The 16,923-nt window shown below is 39.9% G+C and overlaps 1 protein-coding gene across 1 annotated transcript in view; it reads left to right on the top strand.

The window, feature by feature from the left end:
• FAM20A (FAM20A golgi associated secretory pathway pseudokinase) overlaps positions 1 to 16,858 on the top strand; it is a 56,312-nt gene extending 39,454 nt beyond the window's left edge. The window contains exons 6-11 of the mRNA XM_081315827.1: positions 3,332 to 3,447; positions 6,664 to 6,844; positions 8,134 to 8,243; positions 10,791 to 10,872; positions 13,845 to 13,904; positions 16,242 to 16,858. Coding sequence (XP_081171953.1) covers positions 3,332 to 3,447; positions 6,664 to 6,844; positions 8,134 to 8,243; positions 10,791 to 10,872; positions 13,845 to 13,904; positions 16,242 to 16,503 — 811 coding nt within the window. The 3' untranslated portion in view covers positions 16,504 to 16,858. The remainder of the gene's footprint in view (positions 1 to 3,331; positions 3,448 to 6,663; positions 6,845 to 8,133; positions 8,244 to 10,790; positions 10,873 to 13,844; positions 13,905 to 16,241) is intronic.
• The last annotated feature ends 65 nt before the right edge of the window (positions 16,859 to 16,923 follow it).

Raw genomic sequence — 16,923 nt, 5'->3', positions numbered from 1 at the left:
CTGGAGGCTAAAACATATAGGGAACAGTTGCTGGAATTGGGTATGTGTAGTTTAACGAAGAGAAGGGTGAGGGGTGACATGATAGCAGTGTTCCAATATCTCAGGGGCTGCCACAAAGAAGAGGGAGGCAAGCTATTCTCCAAAGCGCCCGAAGGCAGGACCAGAAGCAATGGATGGAAATTAATCAAGGAGAGAAGCAACCTAGAACTAAGGAGAAACTTCCTGACAGAACAATTAACCAGTGGAACAACTTGCCTCCAGAAGCTGTGAATGCTCCAACACTGGAAGTTTTTAAGAAGAGACTGGACAGCGATTTGTCTGAATTGGTATAGGGTTTCCTGCCTGAGCTGGGGGTTGCACTAGATGACCTCCAAGGTCCCTTCCAACTTTACTATTATGATTATGAAAAGAAATTTGAGACTGTCTCAAGCTGCCTAAGTCTTATTTATTTGTTTATCAGATTTAGAAATCTGTCCATCCATCCATCCATCCATCCATCCATCTATCCATCAAATTTAGAAACTGCCCATCTCCTTCACAGAGGGACTCTGGGCAATGTACAAGTAAAATATAAAAACATAAAAACTGTATATAAAATTATATAAAGGGCAAAGAAAGTTAAAATTCAGAATTAAAAGGTGGGGAAGAGAGCTTTCAGGGTGGTGACCAGCCCCATGGCTGCGTGCTCTTCTGTGAGGCCCAGGCAAGATAGCAAAACCAGGTCTTTAGACATTTCCAAAAGGCCAGGAAAGTGAGATGTTTGTTTCATTGTTTGTTTATCCATCCAATTCTTGATAACTCTTCCACCTGTTTCCCTCCAAGCTGCTTGTATATTATATTAACCTGTCATTTGGAGCATTCTTAAAATCCCTTTCTTCTGCTTGTGATGATCTGGCAGGTCTGGTGGTAGATCATGCTTGGATTGATGCATTAGGTGTCCTGATCAAGTTCCAAGTCTATGCTTTAATTGTGTTTTTATTCTGCAAAAAGCAGGCTGAAAAAGCCAATTCTTGAGGGCATTCTAAGAAGCTTCTGTGCCATTATTAGTCAGTCTGCTTGGCAGTTACTGACTCACTAACCAAATTGCTTACAAAAAAAACCCCACTAGATCCCATAGCATCCTTTGCAAGCTGTATGGCATTAATCAGCACAGACAGTAGAAATATCTCCCACATTTCAGTATTTACAAGTTGGGGCAGTATTCTTGCTGGCAGCTAACGTTTCACTTGAGCCATCCATCAAATGTCTTAATGAATTGCTTAAGTTCTGGGGAAAACAAAGCAGCAGCAGCCAAACGCAAGGGTTGTGGAGAATTGTAATAAACTCTCCCTGTGTAATTAAAGCTATTACAGGATAAGTGAGAGCTTGCTTAGATCCAGGTAACTGTTGTTAAATACTAGTAGCAGCTACTGATAAAGGAAAATATTTGTGGCTCAGGGTTGAAACGAGAGGACCTTGGTGCTCTCTGAGCTCCATTGTGTTCTTGCAGACATTTCATCACCCAGTGCTAGCACTGATGGGGTTACCTAATTTGGGTAATGAAAAGTGTAATGTATTGGCCACAACTGTTTTAATTACTTGCTTAATGTCTGACCTATGTTGCTGTATTGCTTAGGTTGCTGTTACCGAAAGCCAGACTGGCTGTCTCCAAGCTGATAATTAGGCTTGAGGTGGGAAACTGTTACTTTAAACCTATTGGTTGTAACCTAGAGGCCAACACTATAAATAGCTGTGCAGCAGCCATTAGGGCTGCTTCTGTTCTGAGTTAATAAACTTGTTTGCTGTTTCAACACTTCGTCTCGCTTAATGCCTAAAGAACCAAAGATATAACAAAAAGTCTATAAGAAAACAAGCAAGAGAGCACCAAGGTCCTCTCATTAGTAGCAGCTTCCAGTGTTAACACTCTTATGGCATACGACATGAAACTCTCTTTGTTTGAGCTATGAACATTGTATCATACTATTGATTTCTTTGGGTAATTTGTATAATTCCAGACCTTTTAGATAATTTACTTAATTTGTGATTCTGATGCAAAAGAGGACAAAATGGTCCAGCATGAAGAGAAGTGTTACGTTTCAGAGAATATAATTTTATTTATTCTATTTATTTATTACATTTTTATGCTGCCTATCCCCCCTCCCCCTAAGGTGACTATAATAGGTTAGAATAGCTGCTCTTGGTGAAATGTCTCCACCTGTGCTATTATTAAAGATCAAAATGTTTTAATTCTCAGTCCAGTCAAGTTACATTCCTGGAAATCCTTGTTACAGAAGAAATTGTCTTATGATGAATCGGAGCAGTGGTGTCACCAGCTTAGCTTTTCCCAGTGTATTCTGCAAATGTATGGGGACTATAATTCTTAGAATATTCAAAATGTCTGAAATTTCTGACTTGCATTCTTAGAGTATTATACCAATAAAATGGTGTTCAAACGGGGAGAAAGTTAAGTTCAATTTGGCTCATTGGTCTTCTCCAGCCTGGTACTTCAGTGCTCATCATTCTTGTGATGAGAACAACTCTAAGATTTTCCCCTTCCCTGGGATTAAAACATGGCTCATTTGCCTATAGTACATGAGCTTCTTCACTAACCTACCATGGAAACCTCATATTGGGAAACATTTAACTAAGTTACTACTGCAATACTCCATCCTTGCTTGCAGAAATGTGTCAACATCCAACTTTAGAAAATGAAGCGCCCACATTGAACCCACAAGTCCTCCATTCTGATCAAGATACAAAAGATACTATATTTTCAGCCTTCTGTATAGTTAAGCATTTGGCATCACCCTACCCTATTTTTGTTTTCATTAAGACTACTTATTTGCTCTGAAGTTTCCTGAAACTAAAAATTACTTACATATATATCAAGAGAAAATAGTTGCCATTTTCTAGTTGGCTAGGAATCTGACAGAAGCCCAATCAAGGAAGTTAAATGAGCACAGTCTTCTCCATCCTGTTAGAGAACTTTCATGCCCAATTTGCAAGTTCTTTCTTTGAATACTTGCAGAAAAATTAATCCAGCCCAAACTTAACTAATAGAACAGCCTTGGCCATCCTATTCTTTATTCTCAGCTGGCAGTCAATATTCTGAATATGGTCATGTTCTATAGATTTTTTTCTGTGGAGCACAGTCAACCTTCAAAGGACGTTGTGAGAACAACATGGAAAGTAAACTTTCTCCATATAGGAAGTTGCTATGGATTATACCATCACAATGGCAGATTAGCAAATATATTATGCTAAAGTTTACAAAATCTAACAGATAGACCAGATTCAGTTTAACAAAAAGGAGATTTGCATTGGTCTAAGCAATACATTTTGCCCTTTGCAGAATTCTGGATTTCCGTCGTGTCCCTCCAGCAGCTGGGAGAATGATTAACATTACAAAAGAAATTTTAGAAATGACAAAGAATGAAATCTTACAAAGTGTCTTTTTTATTTCCCCAGGTAAGTTTCTTTTATAGATTTATATTCAGTCTTTCTACTTCGGTGAGTACTCAAGGTGGCTAGCAACATTTTTTTAAAAAAATAAGACCATTATAAACAGTTGAAAACATGAAATAAATTAAATTAAGAACTATAATCAGTTTACATTAAAATTCCTGGTGAAAGAGATAGATAGATAGATAGATAGATAGATAGATAGATAGATAGATAGATAGATAGATAGATAGATAGATAGATAGATAGATAGATAGATAGATAGATAACCTTTATAGATAGATAGATAGATAGATAGATAGATAGATAGATAGATAGATAGATAGATAGATAGATAGATAGATAGATAGATAGATAGATAGATAGATAGATAGATAGATAGATAACCTTTACTGTCGTTTTTTTTACTGTGGGCACAATGGCACACATTAAAAATGAAATTTAGTTGCTTGCTCTCAAAGTGTACACATACATAACACATATTTAAACATACTATATACAACATATGTATAGACCTACACCCTTACATATAAGTACCATATGAATATTAATCACTGTTCATCTTGAACACATAACGGAAGGAGGAAGCTTTAGAGTTCACAAGGTTAATACTGTATGGAACAAAACTGTGATTGAATCTGGATGTTTTGCTTCGGATACCACGGAGCCTCCTCCCAGAAAGTAACAAAGAAAACAGGTCGTGAGGAGGATGTGTAGTGTCCCACACAATCTTACGGACCCTGCTCAAGCAACGCTTCTGTGCTATGTCCTGGATGGAAGGGAGGGAACTGCCAATAATCTTTTCAGCCATCCTCACCACTCTGCAGCACCTTCTTGTCTGAAGCAGTGATGCTTCCAAACCAGACTATGATGCTGTAGCATCTTCACAGGTTTTCTGAAGTACAAAGATATACATGGAGCCATATGGTATAGTAGTAAGTATGAGAGGGACCTAGGTTTCCTACTTAACTATGAGCCAGCAGCATGCTGTAGCAGCCAAAAAAGCCAATGTAGTCCTAGGCTGCATCAAAAGAGAGAAGTGATCAAGATCACATAAAGTGATAGTACCACTTTATACTGCACTAATGAAGCCACCCTTGGAATACTGTGCCCAGTTCTGGTTACCACAATATTAAAAAGATGTTGGGACCCTAGAAAGAGTGTGGAGAAGAAGAACAAAGATGATGAGGACTCTGGAAGCTAAACCGGTGGACTGTTAAGGAAACTAGGTATATCTAGCCTAATGTCTTCCAGTACTTGAGGTATAGTCACAAAAAAGGGATTGACTTATTCTCCCAAAACACCTGAAGGTAGAACAAGAAGCAGTGGGTGGAAGCTCATTAAAGAGAGATCCAACCTAAAAATAAGGAGAAATTTCCTGACAGTAAGAACAATTAATCAGTGGAATGACTTGGCTCCTGAAATTGTGGGTGCTCCATAAATAGAGGTTTTCAAGAAGAGACTGGACAACCATTTGTCTGGAATGTTATAAGGTCTCCTGCTTGAGTAAAGGGTTGGACTAGAAACCTCCACAGTCCCTCCCAACCCTATAATTCTAAGATACATTTCATATTATGGAAATTGTACAGAAGAAGGCCTGCTCCAATATTCTAGGAAGATGAATCTGGGACAGTGGGGGTATCTTTCAAAGTTTCCTTAAATAGTCATGCCACAAGCTATTTATGACTTGAAAGCACAATGGCAGCATCTTAAATTGAGATGTTCAAATTATATCACCTTTCCACTTCCTCGAATAAGAAACACATTTCTGTACCCCACCTCAGCATGAATAAAACCAATTATTCTATTGGAGATGGACAAGAATAAATGTTTCAACTGCTAAAGAGGTATCACTTTCAACACTCTCATGACTGAGAGCTACCTTTTTCCAGCACTACTGGTGAATCGGTCCTCTTTAGCTTTTCTCTGGCCACACAACAATCTAAGAATTTAAAATAATAGATACAAATACTCAGCTTCACTGTAGTAGCATGCAAATTTTGACAGCCATTCTAAAAGCTGTGGACAAGCTAGTACAGGCCAAGCCAGAGGTCACCAGCTGTTATGATTCTGAGGTGTTTTGACAGATGGCTATACCCATAAGATTCTTGCAAAATTTACTCCAGGCTTTGCTTTTCACTTTGTATGACCAGGATTGCTCTAGGTTTAACCAGGCAAAATGGGAGCAACTTTGTCAGTATTCACGCTTTACTAGAATAAACCTGATCATCTTAAATTTAGTTGGAAAAGCTGAATTAACTAGCCAAATGAGCAAATGCAACAAAATTGAGATATTCTTCTCCAGGTGTAAGTATCCACAGATACCCCACATGTTTATATAAAACCTGTGTACCCAGAAAATTTGTCACATTGGAAAGACTCTCGTATTTAGCTATCGGGGAGAGCAAGTGTTAGTTCTATCCTACTTCCCTAGCAGCTAAATCTCTGAACACCGTTTAGACATCATAATTGTACTAAGCAGTAATAAATAGCCCTCCCATCACACAAGGTGACTCACAAAAAACAAATATTCAAAATAATTAAAAACAAAAGCATTAAACATGCAATTAAAATAGTTAAAAACTGAAATAAAAAATACTTATAAACCTTAAGACACAATGCAACTATTTCACAGACATTACAGCCCTATGACAAAACCAAGTTTTAAGGGCCTTATTATTACTACATAATGCAACTTTGAAGGGCCATCTTTTCCCAATCATATCTACCCAACCCACCAAGACAGAGAGGCAGGGACTGTTATGATTCCACTCTCTTAAGGAGGTCAGTCTACTGCAAGGGCCTTCTCTGTGGTGGCTCCCTCTCTGTGGAACATCATCCCTGCAGAGATAAGATGGGCCCTCACTTTGACAATGGTCAAAAAGCCCTGAAGACATGGTACTGCCAACAGACCTGCCAACAGAGTGATACAGAGTTCCATCAAGTCACTGGTTTGATTGTTGTTACCAGATGAGTGGAGGTTTACTGGTTTTTGTACTGGTGTTTTGTAATCTGCCTGGGGTCACCATAAATTAGGCAGCCATATAAATTTTCTTAATAAATAAATAAACTTATGGGCATGAGGTGTCAATATGCAATCACACCATTTGCATAATGTCTTCACAATAAGCATGTCTTCATTCTAATGTCCTTGTGGCTTGTTATGGACAACCTCTGTCCCTGCGTCAGTCTTGAGTCTCATACAGCTTCCTCTCTTTATAGCCAGCAATGTCTGTTTCTTTGCGAAGTGCCCTTACATGTGCAAAACAGAATACGCCGTCTGTGGGAACCCTCACCTGTTGGAAGGTTCCCTCTCGGTTTTCCTGCCTTCTCTCAACCTGGCACCACGAATCTCCATCCCTAATCCGTGGATCCGATCTTATACCTTTGCAGGAAAAGAGGAGTAAGTGGGTAAATGGACCTCTCTTTTTGCTTACTGCTCAGACCAAGGCTATGCTTTCAAAAACATGCTATGCTACGTTTATTGAGCAGGGCAGCTTCAGAAAGGCCCTTGGTCCTTCTGCTTGTGCAGAAGAGAAACAAGGATGTAATCCTAGACAGAGTTTTTTTTTTAATTCCATTTATATCCCGCCCTTCTCCGAAGACTCAGGGCGGCTTACAAGCTTAGCAGTAGCCTTCATTCTATGTATATGCCTGCTTATTAGGGCTTTCACACACACCCCCAAGCGGCATTATTACAAAGTCAGCTTAATTGCCCCCAACAATCTGGGTCCTCATTTTACCTACCTCGGAAGGATGGAAGGCTGAGTCAACCTTGAGCCTGGTGGGACTCGAACCTGCACTAATTGCAGGCAGCTGGTGTTATTTAAGGAGGCATTAGCCCACTGCTCCACCAAGACTTTTGTTACTGGAGGGTAAGTCTCACTTAATTCCCTGGGCTTAGCTCGCACCTCCATTTTGCATTCCTAATCTGGCCCATCCAGAAGCAACCAAATGCATTTGGACCAAAAGTCCTAACCACCATAGCCAAGCTAGTAATAAATGCTGTTTCTATTTTCTGTCGTAAAATAACAGCTTCCAGGAAGTCCAACAAGAGCTGATATATGAAGAGGTGTGTGGGTATGCCTGTAGGAAGAGTAAAAAAAAATTTTTTTCTTTAAAAAATTAATTCTCTTACTAACCCAGTCTGGATAAATGTTGCTTCTGAAGCTATTATTTCCATACCTAGCCAACAGAAGCTCTTCGGGTGGTTTGAGGCCTTTGAGTTGCTGCAGTGGGATAAGACACACACACAAAAAACCACCTCTCATGTGCATTATCTTAAGTTCATTGAGGAAAATCAAGATATAAACGTGAAAAATCAAAAACATTAAATGTAGGCTTACCTTAAAATATAAATACAACTGTGGAGGGCCCATTATTATCATGATTGTGTTAAGGAGAGGGAAAATGAATGAAACTTCTTTTCCCAACAGTGTTGAGAGTGCTCAAGTTTCTCTACAGATGTTCTTTAGATGTTTTAGAAACCTTGACAGTTTTGAAGATCCTTGCCTATTACCTGCATTCACTTTTTGCCCTGGACTCAGGGGTTCACATGGCAGGCTAGACCCCAAACCTTATTTTAGGGTCCAGTGTTGCACCACTCCCTTTTCCCTCTGTTTTCAGAAAGACAGCGGATGGGGAGAATGCTGATGCCAGCAGCAACTCTTTTCTCTTTGATTTTTCACCCAGGTGGGAAGTAAATCCTCTCTACTGCAATACAATGAAGGAGATTTATCCTTACAGCAGTGGCAGCCGGCTACTCAATATCATTGACATGGCCATATTTGACTTCTTAATAGGTAAGTAAGAAGAGGGAGGGATTGTGATCCTCATGGATCTGTCCAAGAGTGGAAATTTTTCATGTGTCATGAAATACAGCTGGCTTAGAACATGCTGATAAATTCAAAACTTTCCAGGCTTTCTGAGCTGAATTCTCTGATTTCAATGTGGAGAGCGGAAGAGGTTAGCTAAAATCCTTATCCTATATATCCAAGATCACTGCCACTGTGACTGCAGTCATGAAATCAAAAGATGCTTGGTCTTTGGCAAACTATGACTATGACTACGGCAAGCACATTAAAAAGCAGAGACATCACCTTGCCAACAAAGTTCCATATAGTCAAAGCCATAGTTTTCCCAGTAGCAATATATATGGCTGTGAGAATTGGACCATAAGGAAGGCTAAGTGTCGAAAAATTGATGCTTTCAAATTGTATTGTTGGAGAAGGCTCTTGAGAGTCCCTTGGACTGCAAGGAGATCCAGTCAGTCAATCCTAAAGAAAATCAACCCTAGTTGTTCTCTGGAAGGACAGATGTTGAAGCTCAAACACTTTGGCCACCTAACAAGAAGCGAGGACCTATTGGAAAAGGTCCTGATGTTGGGAAAGATTGAAGGCAAAAGGAGAAGGGGACAGCAGAGGATGAGATGGTTGAATGATGCAATGAACATGAATTTGGACAAACTCCAGGAGACAGTGGAGGACAGAGAAGCCTGGTGTGCTGTGGTCCATGGGGTCACAAAGAGTCGGACACGACTTAGTGACTGAACAATAACAACAAACAATGTATCAATAATCCAATAGAAAGCAATACTTTTTTTAGGTGTGGGGGGGTGTTAATGTTTTCTCCAAGAGCAAAAGATGGTTCATTGCACAATTAATTCTATTTTATCCTCACAACATTCTCACTGAAAAACAATGACTGCCCCAGATCATCCAGGAAGCTTCTTGGCTTAGTCCATCATTTTAGCATTCAAACTCTCCATTTGTACTTGGCTTTTTGTTTTTGTTTTTTATCTGCAATGGCCAAATTACATCGGATAGAAACATAGCAAAAGCAAATATTAAAATTGTAGTCTCTCTCCTCAGATCCTAGCCCGGGTGTACTGATTCTTATGCTTTCTCTGTGCTTTGAATATTATATAGTCATACAAAAGGAAAAAAAAGCTACACATCCACTGACTGATCCATTCCAGTTTAGATATTGGCAATTTAAAAAATGCCAGATGCATTATGGCAAGAGATTTTGTCTACTACTAGTCCATTGCAATGGATTAACTTCACAATGATGTTGACATGCCAGATCAAGCCTTCTAAATGTTTTGCTTTCCATCGTGTATTCTTCCAGAATTTGGCAGCAGGCAGCAAACGTGTTTTATAATGTATAGCAAAGTCTCCAGTCAATTGTTTGGAATTTTGAGACATTACTGTGAGCTCCCTTGGAAAATGGTTGCCATTCCTTGATGGCCTTCAGAAGGCAAATGGGTAACGTTGCTTCTCATAACTGTTTTTACCTCCCAACAGGCCTTCTAGCCACACAATTTTTGGGGGAGGGTACCTTTTTCTCCCAAGACAGTTGTATACACATATACTAACAAAGCATTGAATTATTGAATATAATAGGACTTTTTTGCATTAATGCAGGACTTGGTGTATATCTCAGGAAATACTTTAATTTTTAAATCAAAAGAATGTAAAAGCAATGACCAGGGGACTGTGGGAGACCCGTGCTATATATCCCAAATTTACACTACTTAGGAAAAGCAGTCCAGCTGTGCTCCCCTCTACTGGGCAAAAGGATATTGCACACTTTTACCAGACTTTCAAATGTCAAAGTCTTGGCCTCTTTGGGAAACCACATATCTTACCTCCGCTGAGCTTCAGCCAGAGGAAGGAATAATTAAATAGTTGAAAAGCCTGGAGTCCTAATATAGAATCCGGAATGTACATGCCTTGAAGATTAATAGCCTTTCCTGTTAATGGTGGTTTCTAGCTGGATCGCAGCATAGCAGTAAAGCCTAATTGACCACAACGTGCAACATTAACAGAACTACAGAACAAATGAGGCTGCAATTTTGTGTATACACACTGACCTGGCTGTAAATCTAAAGTAACTCAAGAGGTTTTCCTCTGAACAGGCAATCGTGAAATTATACTGACGGTCATGCTAGTTTCTGGGAGAAAATAGTGACATTTCATGCATTAATACGTGTGTATAACCAGGAACTCAAATTGAGTCCAGTTTTTAAACCCCATCCAAAGAATTCACTTGGGCCCAGCTGCAAGCTGAGCTAAGAAGGCCCCACAGGCCATAAGGAAAGCATAATAAAGTCAACGAATCCATGTTAAGGAACCCAGTTCTGCGTCTGCATCCTGAATTGTCAGCCTACATGACCCAAAAGCTCTCTGTAAGCTGCTTAAGTTGCTGGTCCTCCCACATTAAAAGGGTTTGATATCTCTCATCAGCAGTTCTTAATCTAAGGAACCAGGCTAATTTCTGTATTTAAATATTGGAAGTGGGTCTGCATGCGTATGTTTTCCATGCTCTTCTTTTTTGTCTTCTGAAAGGTAACATGGACCGCCATCATTACGAGATGTTTACAAAGTTTGGAGATGAGGGTTTTTTGCTTCATTTGGATAACGCCAGAGGGTAAGGCAACTACTACCCATTATCAGCATTCTCCCCACCTAAGTACTGGCCTTGACAATTTTCAGATAGAACTGGACTTCAGTTACATAGATTGCAAAAATATAATCAGACATAAAATTGGTTTAGACAATACTGCATGATAAAATCCCAAGTTAAACTAAAACTCCTACCTGCTTAGGAGTTGATAGCCCTGTTTCCTTCCCACTTTTTTCCTCCACACTTTCTTTGAAGGGAGGAGACCTAGAAACTGCCTTAAACTGACCTACTTCAGGACAAGCGGTAATTGGCCAGGTTCATGTGCAGCAGAAATAAATTAGCTACATTCAAGCTGCTCATAGTGCAATCGATGTTCCTTTGTACTATGCCAGAATGTTTGATCCTCTTGTCCTGGAATGTTGATAATGACCAGGCCTGCATCTCCAGGGAATTTGGCAGAAGCTTCTCCGGATGTCCCTGAAGTAGCCAGGAACTGATTTGTAGCCAGCTGCATATCAAGCCTGTAGGTTGCCTTTTGGCCTTCCTGAAATTGATACCTTCTACATGTGTGGAAGGGCAGCTCCATTGAACTTGTTTACTGGCTAGTATTTAATTCAGTTATTGGGTTTGGAAGGGTAAATTTACAACTCTGAATTTGACAAAAATACGGTTGGGTCTGTATGATCGTTAAATAAATCAATCCTTGAGGGGGAGGGTGGTTCTGCTTGCCTTGAAGGAGGTCCTGGTGTCCCTGTTCTTCAAGAGGCATTGCTGACGTGGAAAATTTTCATAGTCTCCAAGCTCCCTGATTTGGAGGATATTGTTGAGAAGATGGTCAGGTTGTACCTTTAGAGGGTTGAAGGAGGAAATGGATTCTCTGGACTTCTTCAACTGAATTTCAGGGCAGGATGCAATACAGATATTGTATTAATTGTCTTTGATGATGATCTCTGGCAGAACCAGGATAGTTGTGCTGCTGGTCCTTGTTTTCCTCAATCTCTCAATGACTTTCAATATCATTGATTAAAGTATCCTTCTAGACTGACAGGGCTAAGAGTGAAAGGTTCAGTATTGTGTTAGTTCTTCTTTCTCCAGGGCCAGTTTCAGTCAGCTTTGATTTGGGGGGGGGGGGAGGCCAAGCTTAAATTTCCTGAACTGTAGGGCTCAAAGTTGTTGACTCTCATGTCTACATGACGCCACAGGATGAAGTCACTCATTGACACAGTTTGGTGATATTTAGTAGATACTCACCCTAGCCATGTGATGCTGTCAAGATCATATCACACTGCCTGATGACTGTTAGAGTCCGAATGGGAAGCCTCAGGCTCCATCCATCCAGAGACCTCATGGGTATAGAAACCTCCTGATACCAAGATGCAAAGTACCTAGACTATATCTCCTGTTCATCCTGGGTTTGGGATGTACAACTATCATTTCAGTATTAATGATACCTGAACCCATGCAAGCAGATGGCCCCTCTCAACAGCGTCATGTAGATGCTGAACAGTGTAGATGTTGAACAGTGCTGAATTATGGCTCCTGCTGGAGGACCTCTGGACTTCAGATATTACTAATAGCCCTAGCTAGTGTGCCAAATATGAGATAAGGCAAGTTTTATTCCGTCTTTCCATGGATCTCATACATGTGCTCTAGTCTTTCTAAGCAGGATAGAACTAAATGAGATACATGCTGACTTGATATTACCTGAGCTTTTCAGCTATGAATGGAAATCAATGCACCTGACATGAGCATTCCAATAATCTGCAGTCTGTATTGGCTTTAAGCTGCTTAGGTCTTTCTGGGGAGCCTGAGAAATTATTAATTTTAACCCAGAGCACTAAGAAATTCTGAGCATATATAGTCAAGTACTATTCACAAGATCTTGGAAAGAAGCCAAGGAAGTGGTGTGTGTGTGTGTGTGTGTGTGTGTGTGAGAGAGAGAGAGAGAGAGAGAGAGAGAGAGAGAGAGAGAGAGAGAGAGAGAGAGAGAGAGAGAGAGAGAGAGAGACACCTTGTCAGAAGAAGAATTCAGGAATGGTAGTCAATCAGTGCTGCAATAGGGACTTGATCCAATTCAAAGGATGCAGTTTGCAACTGATTTTAAACCAGTTCATATGAATACAGCCGCGTATTTCCTATCAGTTATGTAATTTCTTAGTTGCAGGATTTCAGAGCAGAAATATCACATATGAATATCAGTGCAGCGTAGGAAATTCTCTCTTTTAGAGCAGGACAGGCAATGGCTGGTTCTGTAGTTGTTGCAAGATTGCCGCTCTCAACATCCGCAGTTCCTGGGGTTGGGATTGATAGAAGTCTGGGTTGGCCAGCAAGTCACCTCTCTCGTTGTAGGACATTTGGGCTTATGAAACTAGAGGCCGCATGACTAGTGGCACGAGGTTGTGCAGCAAACTAGCAAATCCAATTCCCACCCCCCACCCCCAGGATAGATTGTCAAGTGACTTGCTAATGGGGGTTAGCAATATTGGAGCTCGCTGGAGCTATGATTTCAAAAATGTGGCACATCTATCCTTGGCCTCGGGAACAATAAGGCCAGAGTTATAGTAGAGGCTGACTGTGAAGTCACGAGGCAAGAGATAAGGCTTGCTTCATACAATAAACACACCCTTCGGTTATGCTTCATACCGTTTTCTTGGCGATGTTAAAGAAGTGGTTTCTCACACCCTTTTTCAGAATATTTTCTTTCGTTCCAACTTGGGCCAACAACCCTGCAATTCCTAAATGGTCCCAGACCAAAATATGAATCAGACTTGTCTCTGCTTAGCTTCCAAGCTCAGCCAACATTGGCTAGATGCTGCCATCTGTTGATTCTGTCAAGCTTCTTTCAGCTCCCTAGGCCTGGATTTTGGATACAAATTCAGTCAGTATCAAGTTGAGCCTTTGTCTCCTATTGACCACTCTGAAAGACATTCTTTTCCAGCATCCTGGATTGTTTGCTGTGCCCTTAACACTGGCATTTACTTTTTTTGTTCTTGCAGATTTGGGAAACATTCCCATGATGAGATCTCCATCTTGGCTCCACTTAAGCAGTGTTGCATGTAAGTACTTGCCTTTCCACATCAGTTTAGTTACATAGAAAGGCTACATGTTGTGGCCTGGGCAGCTACCAAGCAAGTAATCACATGTTTTGCCTAACGATGCTAAATAAAGCAAGCCAAGTTCAAGAAGTCCAACTTGTTAGTACATGAAGCAATCACCAAAAGATTTTCCCAACTCCTCTTTATCTCCCAGATTCACCATCTGGAAAGTGAAGAGTCCTAAAGAACCAGGGGAAAAAAGGTTTCACACCTTGGGCAATGCTGCATTTGTTCAACTGTCTCTCTGTGTGTGTTGGTGTGTGTTTTGGGTTGATTTCTAAACATCTAGCACCTTTAACAAAATTATTTTGCAGTTGTTTTAGCTGCCCGGAGTCATTTGCTATGAGATGGGTGGCAAATTAAATAAATAAATAAATATTTTTAAAAATTATCTCCAACTCAGACTACAATGAACTCCAAGCTGCATGCAATCACTAAGATTTCATTGCCTTACTGGATATACACCCCTTCCTTTTCAGACCTGCTATTCATCAAAGCACAAGGAAATTGAGGCATTCATTTTGATCCCTGTCAAGAACATTAAGACTTTATCGGCTTCTAAAAGGAACCAAAACTTCATCCATTTCTTTTGTGTCCCCCTGCAGTCATTTTGGGGTGTAGGATTTACTCATAAATTGTAGTGCCTGTGTCATCTCCAGGTTATTCTTTTATTAATTCATATAAATCAACAGCTAGTCCTTCAAGAAGTTGGACAAAGAGTTATTCATCCTCTGGGTTTCTTCCTCCAGCACAACTAACAAATTTCCACTATGTCCCCTCTAAAATTCTATAGAAGCCAGTGCCAAAAGCATAATCTGAAGCCATAGAGATATATAGAGCCTCCAGGTCTGGTTTCAAGAATGGTTCATTACTCACACCTTGCAAATCCATCTGGTTTATAATTATAGGGCTGCCACTAAATCTTTTAAATGCCCTTCAAGTCTATATGCTCTAAATGGGCTTTTCTCCCCCTCTTACCCTGAAATGATCACCTTTAGTTTGCCAAAAAGGATGATAGGGTGATTACATTGAATCATTCAGAAACATTAAAACTGCTAATGGTTATTGTCATTATAGCGGATATTTTCCGCTTAAAAACTGTGGTGTAAGTATTGTGGGATTCCCTTGCTGTGTGACAGGTAATAGGTAAGGAGAATCATTTTGCTTCAATTTACTCAAACATCTGTTCTGGATATATTGTGTTAACTTTACTACTGCTACATATTCCTCAAGTTTGAGCTCCCAAACTGATATTGTTGTCCTTAAATCTAACAGCATTATCTCAGTAGATTCTTTTATTTATTTGTTTGCTTGTTTGTTCTGGAAAGACTTCTAGAGTAGGAGTTCTTTTGGTGTGGGTTTTTTTATTTTTTAACCCTGAGGATTCAGATCAAGCTTTCTTTTAAAGAATTTTGTAAATAATTATGTGTATTTCCTTCCAATGCTTTTAATTTTTTACATGACCACCAGATATGATAAGATATTCATTCTGTGCCATAATTCCAGCATTTATTATTCATCTCTTTTTGCAATTATGGATAGGTCACATGCAATGGGAGGGAATGCACTAATTTTTACTAATTATTTTTTAGTATTTATACTTATCTTTTATGATTCTTTTACTTTTTTAGAAGATCATGTGCAATTATTTCAGGTAATGACAAATGGTGATATTAATATAATATAAATAACATAACTCAATGGATGTTTAGAGATTTTAAAATTGTAAATTCTATTTACTTACTAATATTGTTCCTTTCGTCCACTGGGTCCTTTCTCATTTTCTTTTTTTCCATTGTGTCATTTATTTTGTTTTTCAAATATGTTAAAATGGGAAAATATGAAAAAGGCCGATAGGGAATGGGCCAAGCGGCATCAAACAGAGAACAAACCTTTTATTATACCAGAATAAAAACCAAGAAAAGTAACCAATAACTCCTTACACCCATAATCTAGACCACGAGTGTCAAACCCGATCACGTCATGTGACCTATCATGACTTTTTTACCTTTGCGGAGCCAGGGTAGGCGTGGCCTGTGTGTGAGGCATTCCGGCCCATGGGCTGCAAGTTTGACACCCCTGATCTAGATTAGAGGACTGAGCTTCTTTAGATTTGGAGCTTAGATTTGGAGCAAGCACAGATTAGAAGCTTGCAATAGTTTTTCACTGTATGTCAAGTGCTCTGTTCAGCTATAAACTGGACACATCAAGGTTTCAAATATGAATAAGAATGCTTAGATCTTGAGGTTCTCTTTTTCATAAACAGGCTTACTCAAATCTATCTTTCCTTTCCTTTAGAATAAAGAAGACCACCTTGTTACGGCTGCAGCTTTTAGCCAAGTCAGACTACAAACTCAGTGATATCATGAGGGAGTCCCTCCTTCAAGACCGTCTCGCCCCCGTGTTGACCGAAGCCCACCTTTTGGCATTGGACAGGAGGTTACAGATTATCCTGAAAACTGTGGAGAAATGCATAGAGGCCTTTGGGGAAAACATTGTTGTAGCTGATACAAAGCCTTTGGAATCCATGGCTTTTGACAGAATGACACAGCCAAGCTAGAATCCAGGGGGGGAAAAGAAGAACCTGAACTTGAAATGATCGATTGTGCTTCCTTAATCTGGACATTAAGACTTGGGAGGAAGGCAGTCTCAGCTGTATCAGGAAACCACTGGGTGGTTGAAACCTGTAGCTTTGGCCTCAGATTTATAGATGGGAATCACATATACACCACCTACAATCTTCTTGCCTTCTCCAAGAGATTGAAGATACACAATCTCCTTTAACTACAATCCTGTCCTTCTCAGGATTTGGCTGGGCTCATCATGGCTGGATTTGATTGGCGGATTGAATAAAGAAGGGGAAAGACACTGAAAAACATTTCTGGAATGCATCCACACTGAGATTTAGGCCAATATTAACATTGTGGACACGTACCTCCTCAGGGATGTTTAGTTTATGGAGATCTGTAGTAGAAAGTCT

The sequence above is a fragment of the Vipera berus genome (genome assembly GCF_964194415.1).
Source record: "Vipera berus genome assembly, chromosome: 2".
Taxonomy (NCBI): Eukaryota; Metazoa; Chordata; class Lepidosauria; order Squamata; family Viperidae; genus Vipera; species Vipera berus.
Note: the sequence above shows the minus strand (reverse complement) of the source record. Positions and strands in the feature narration are given on the sequence as shown.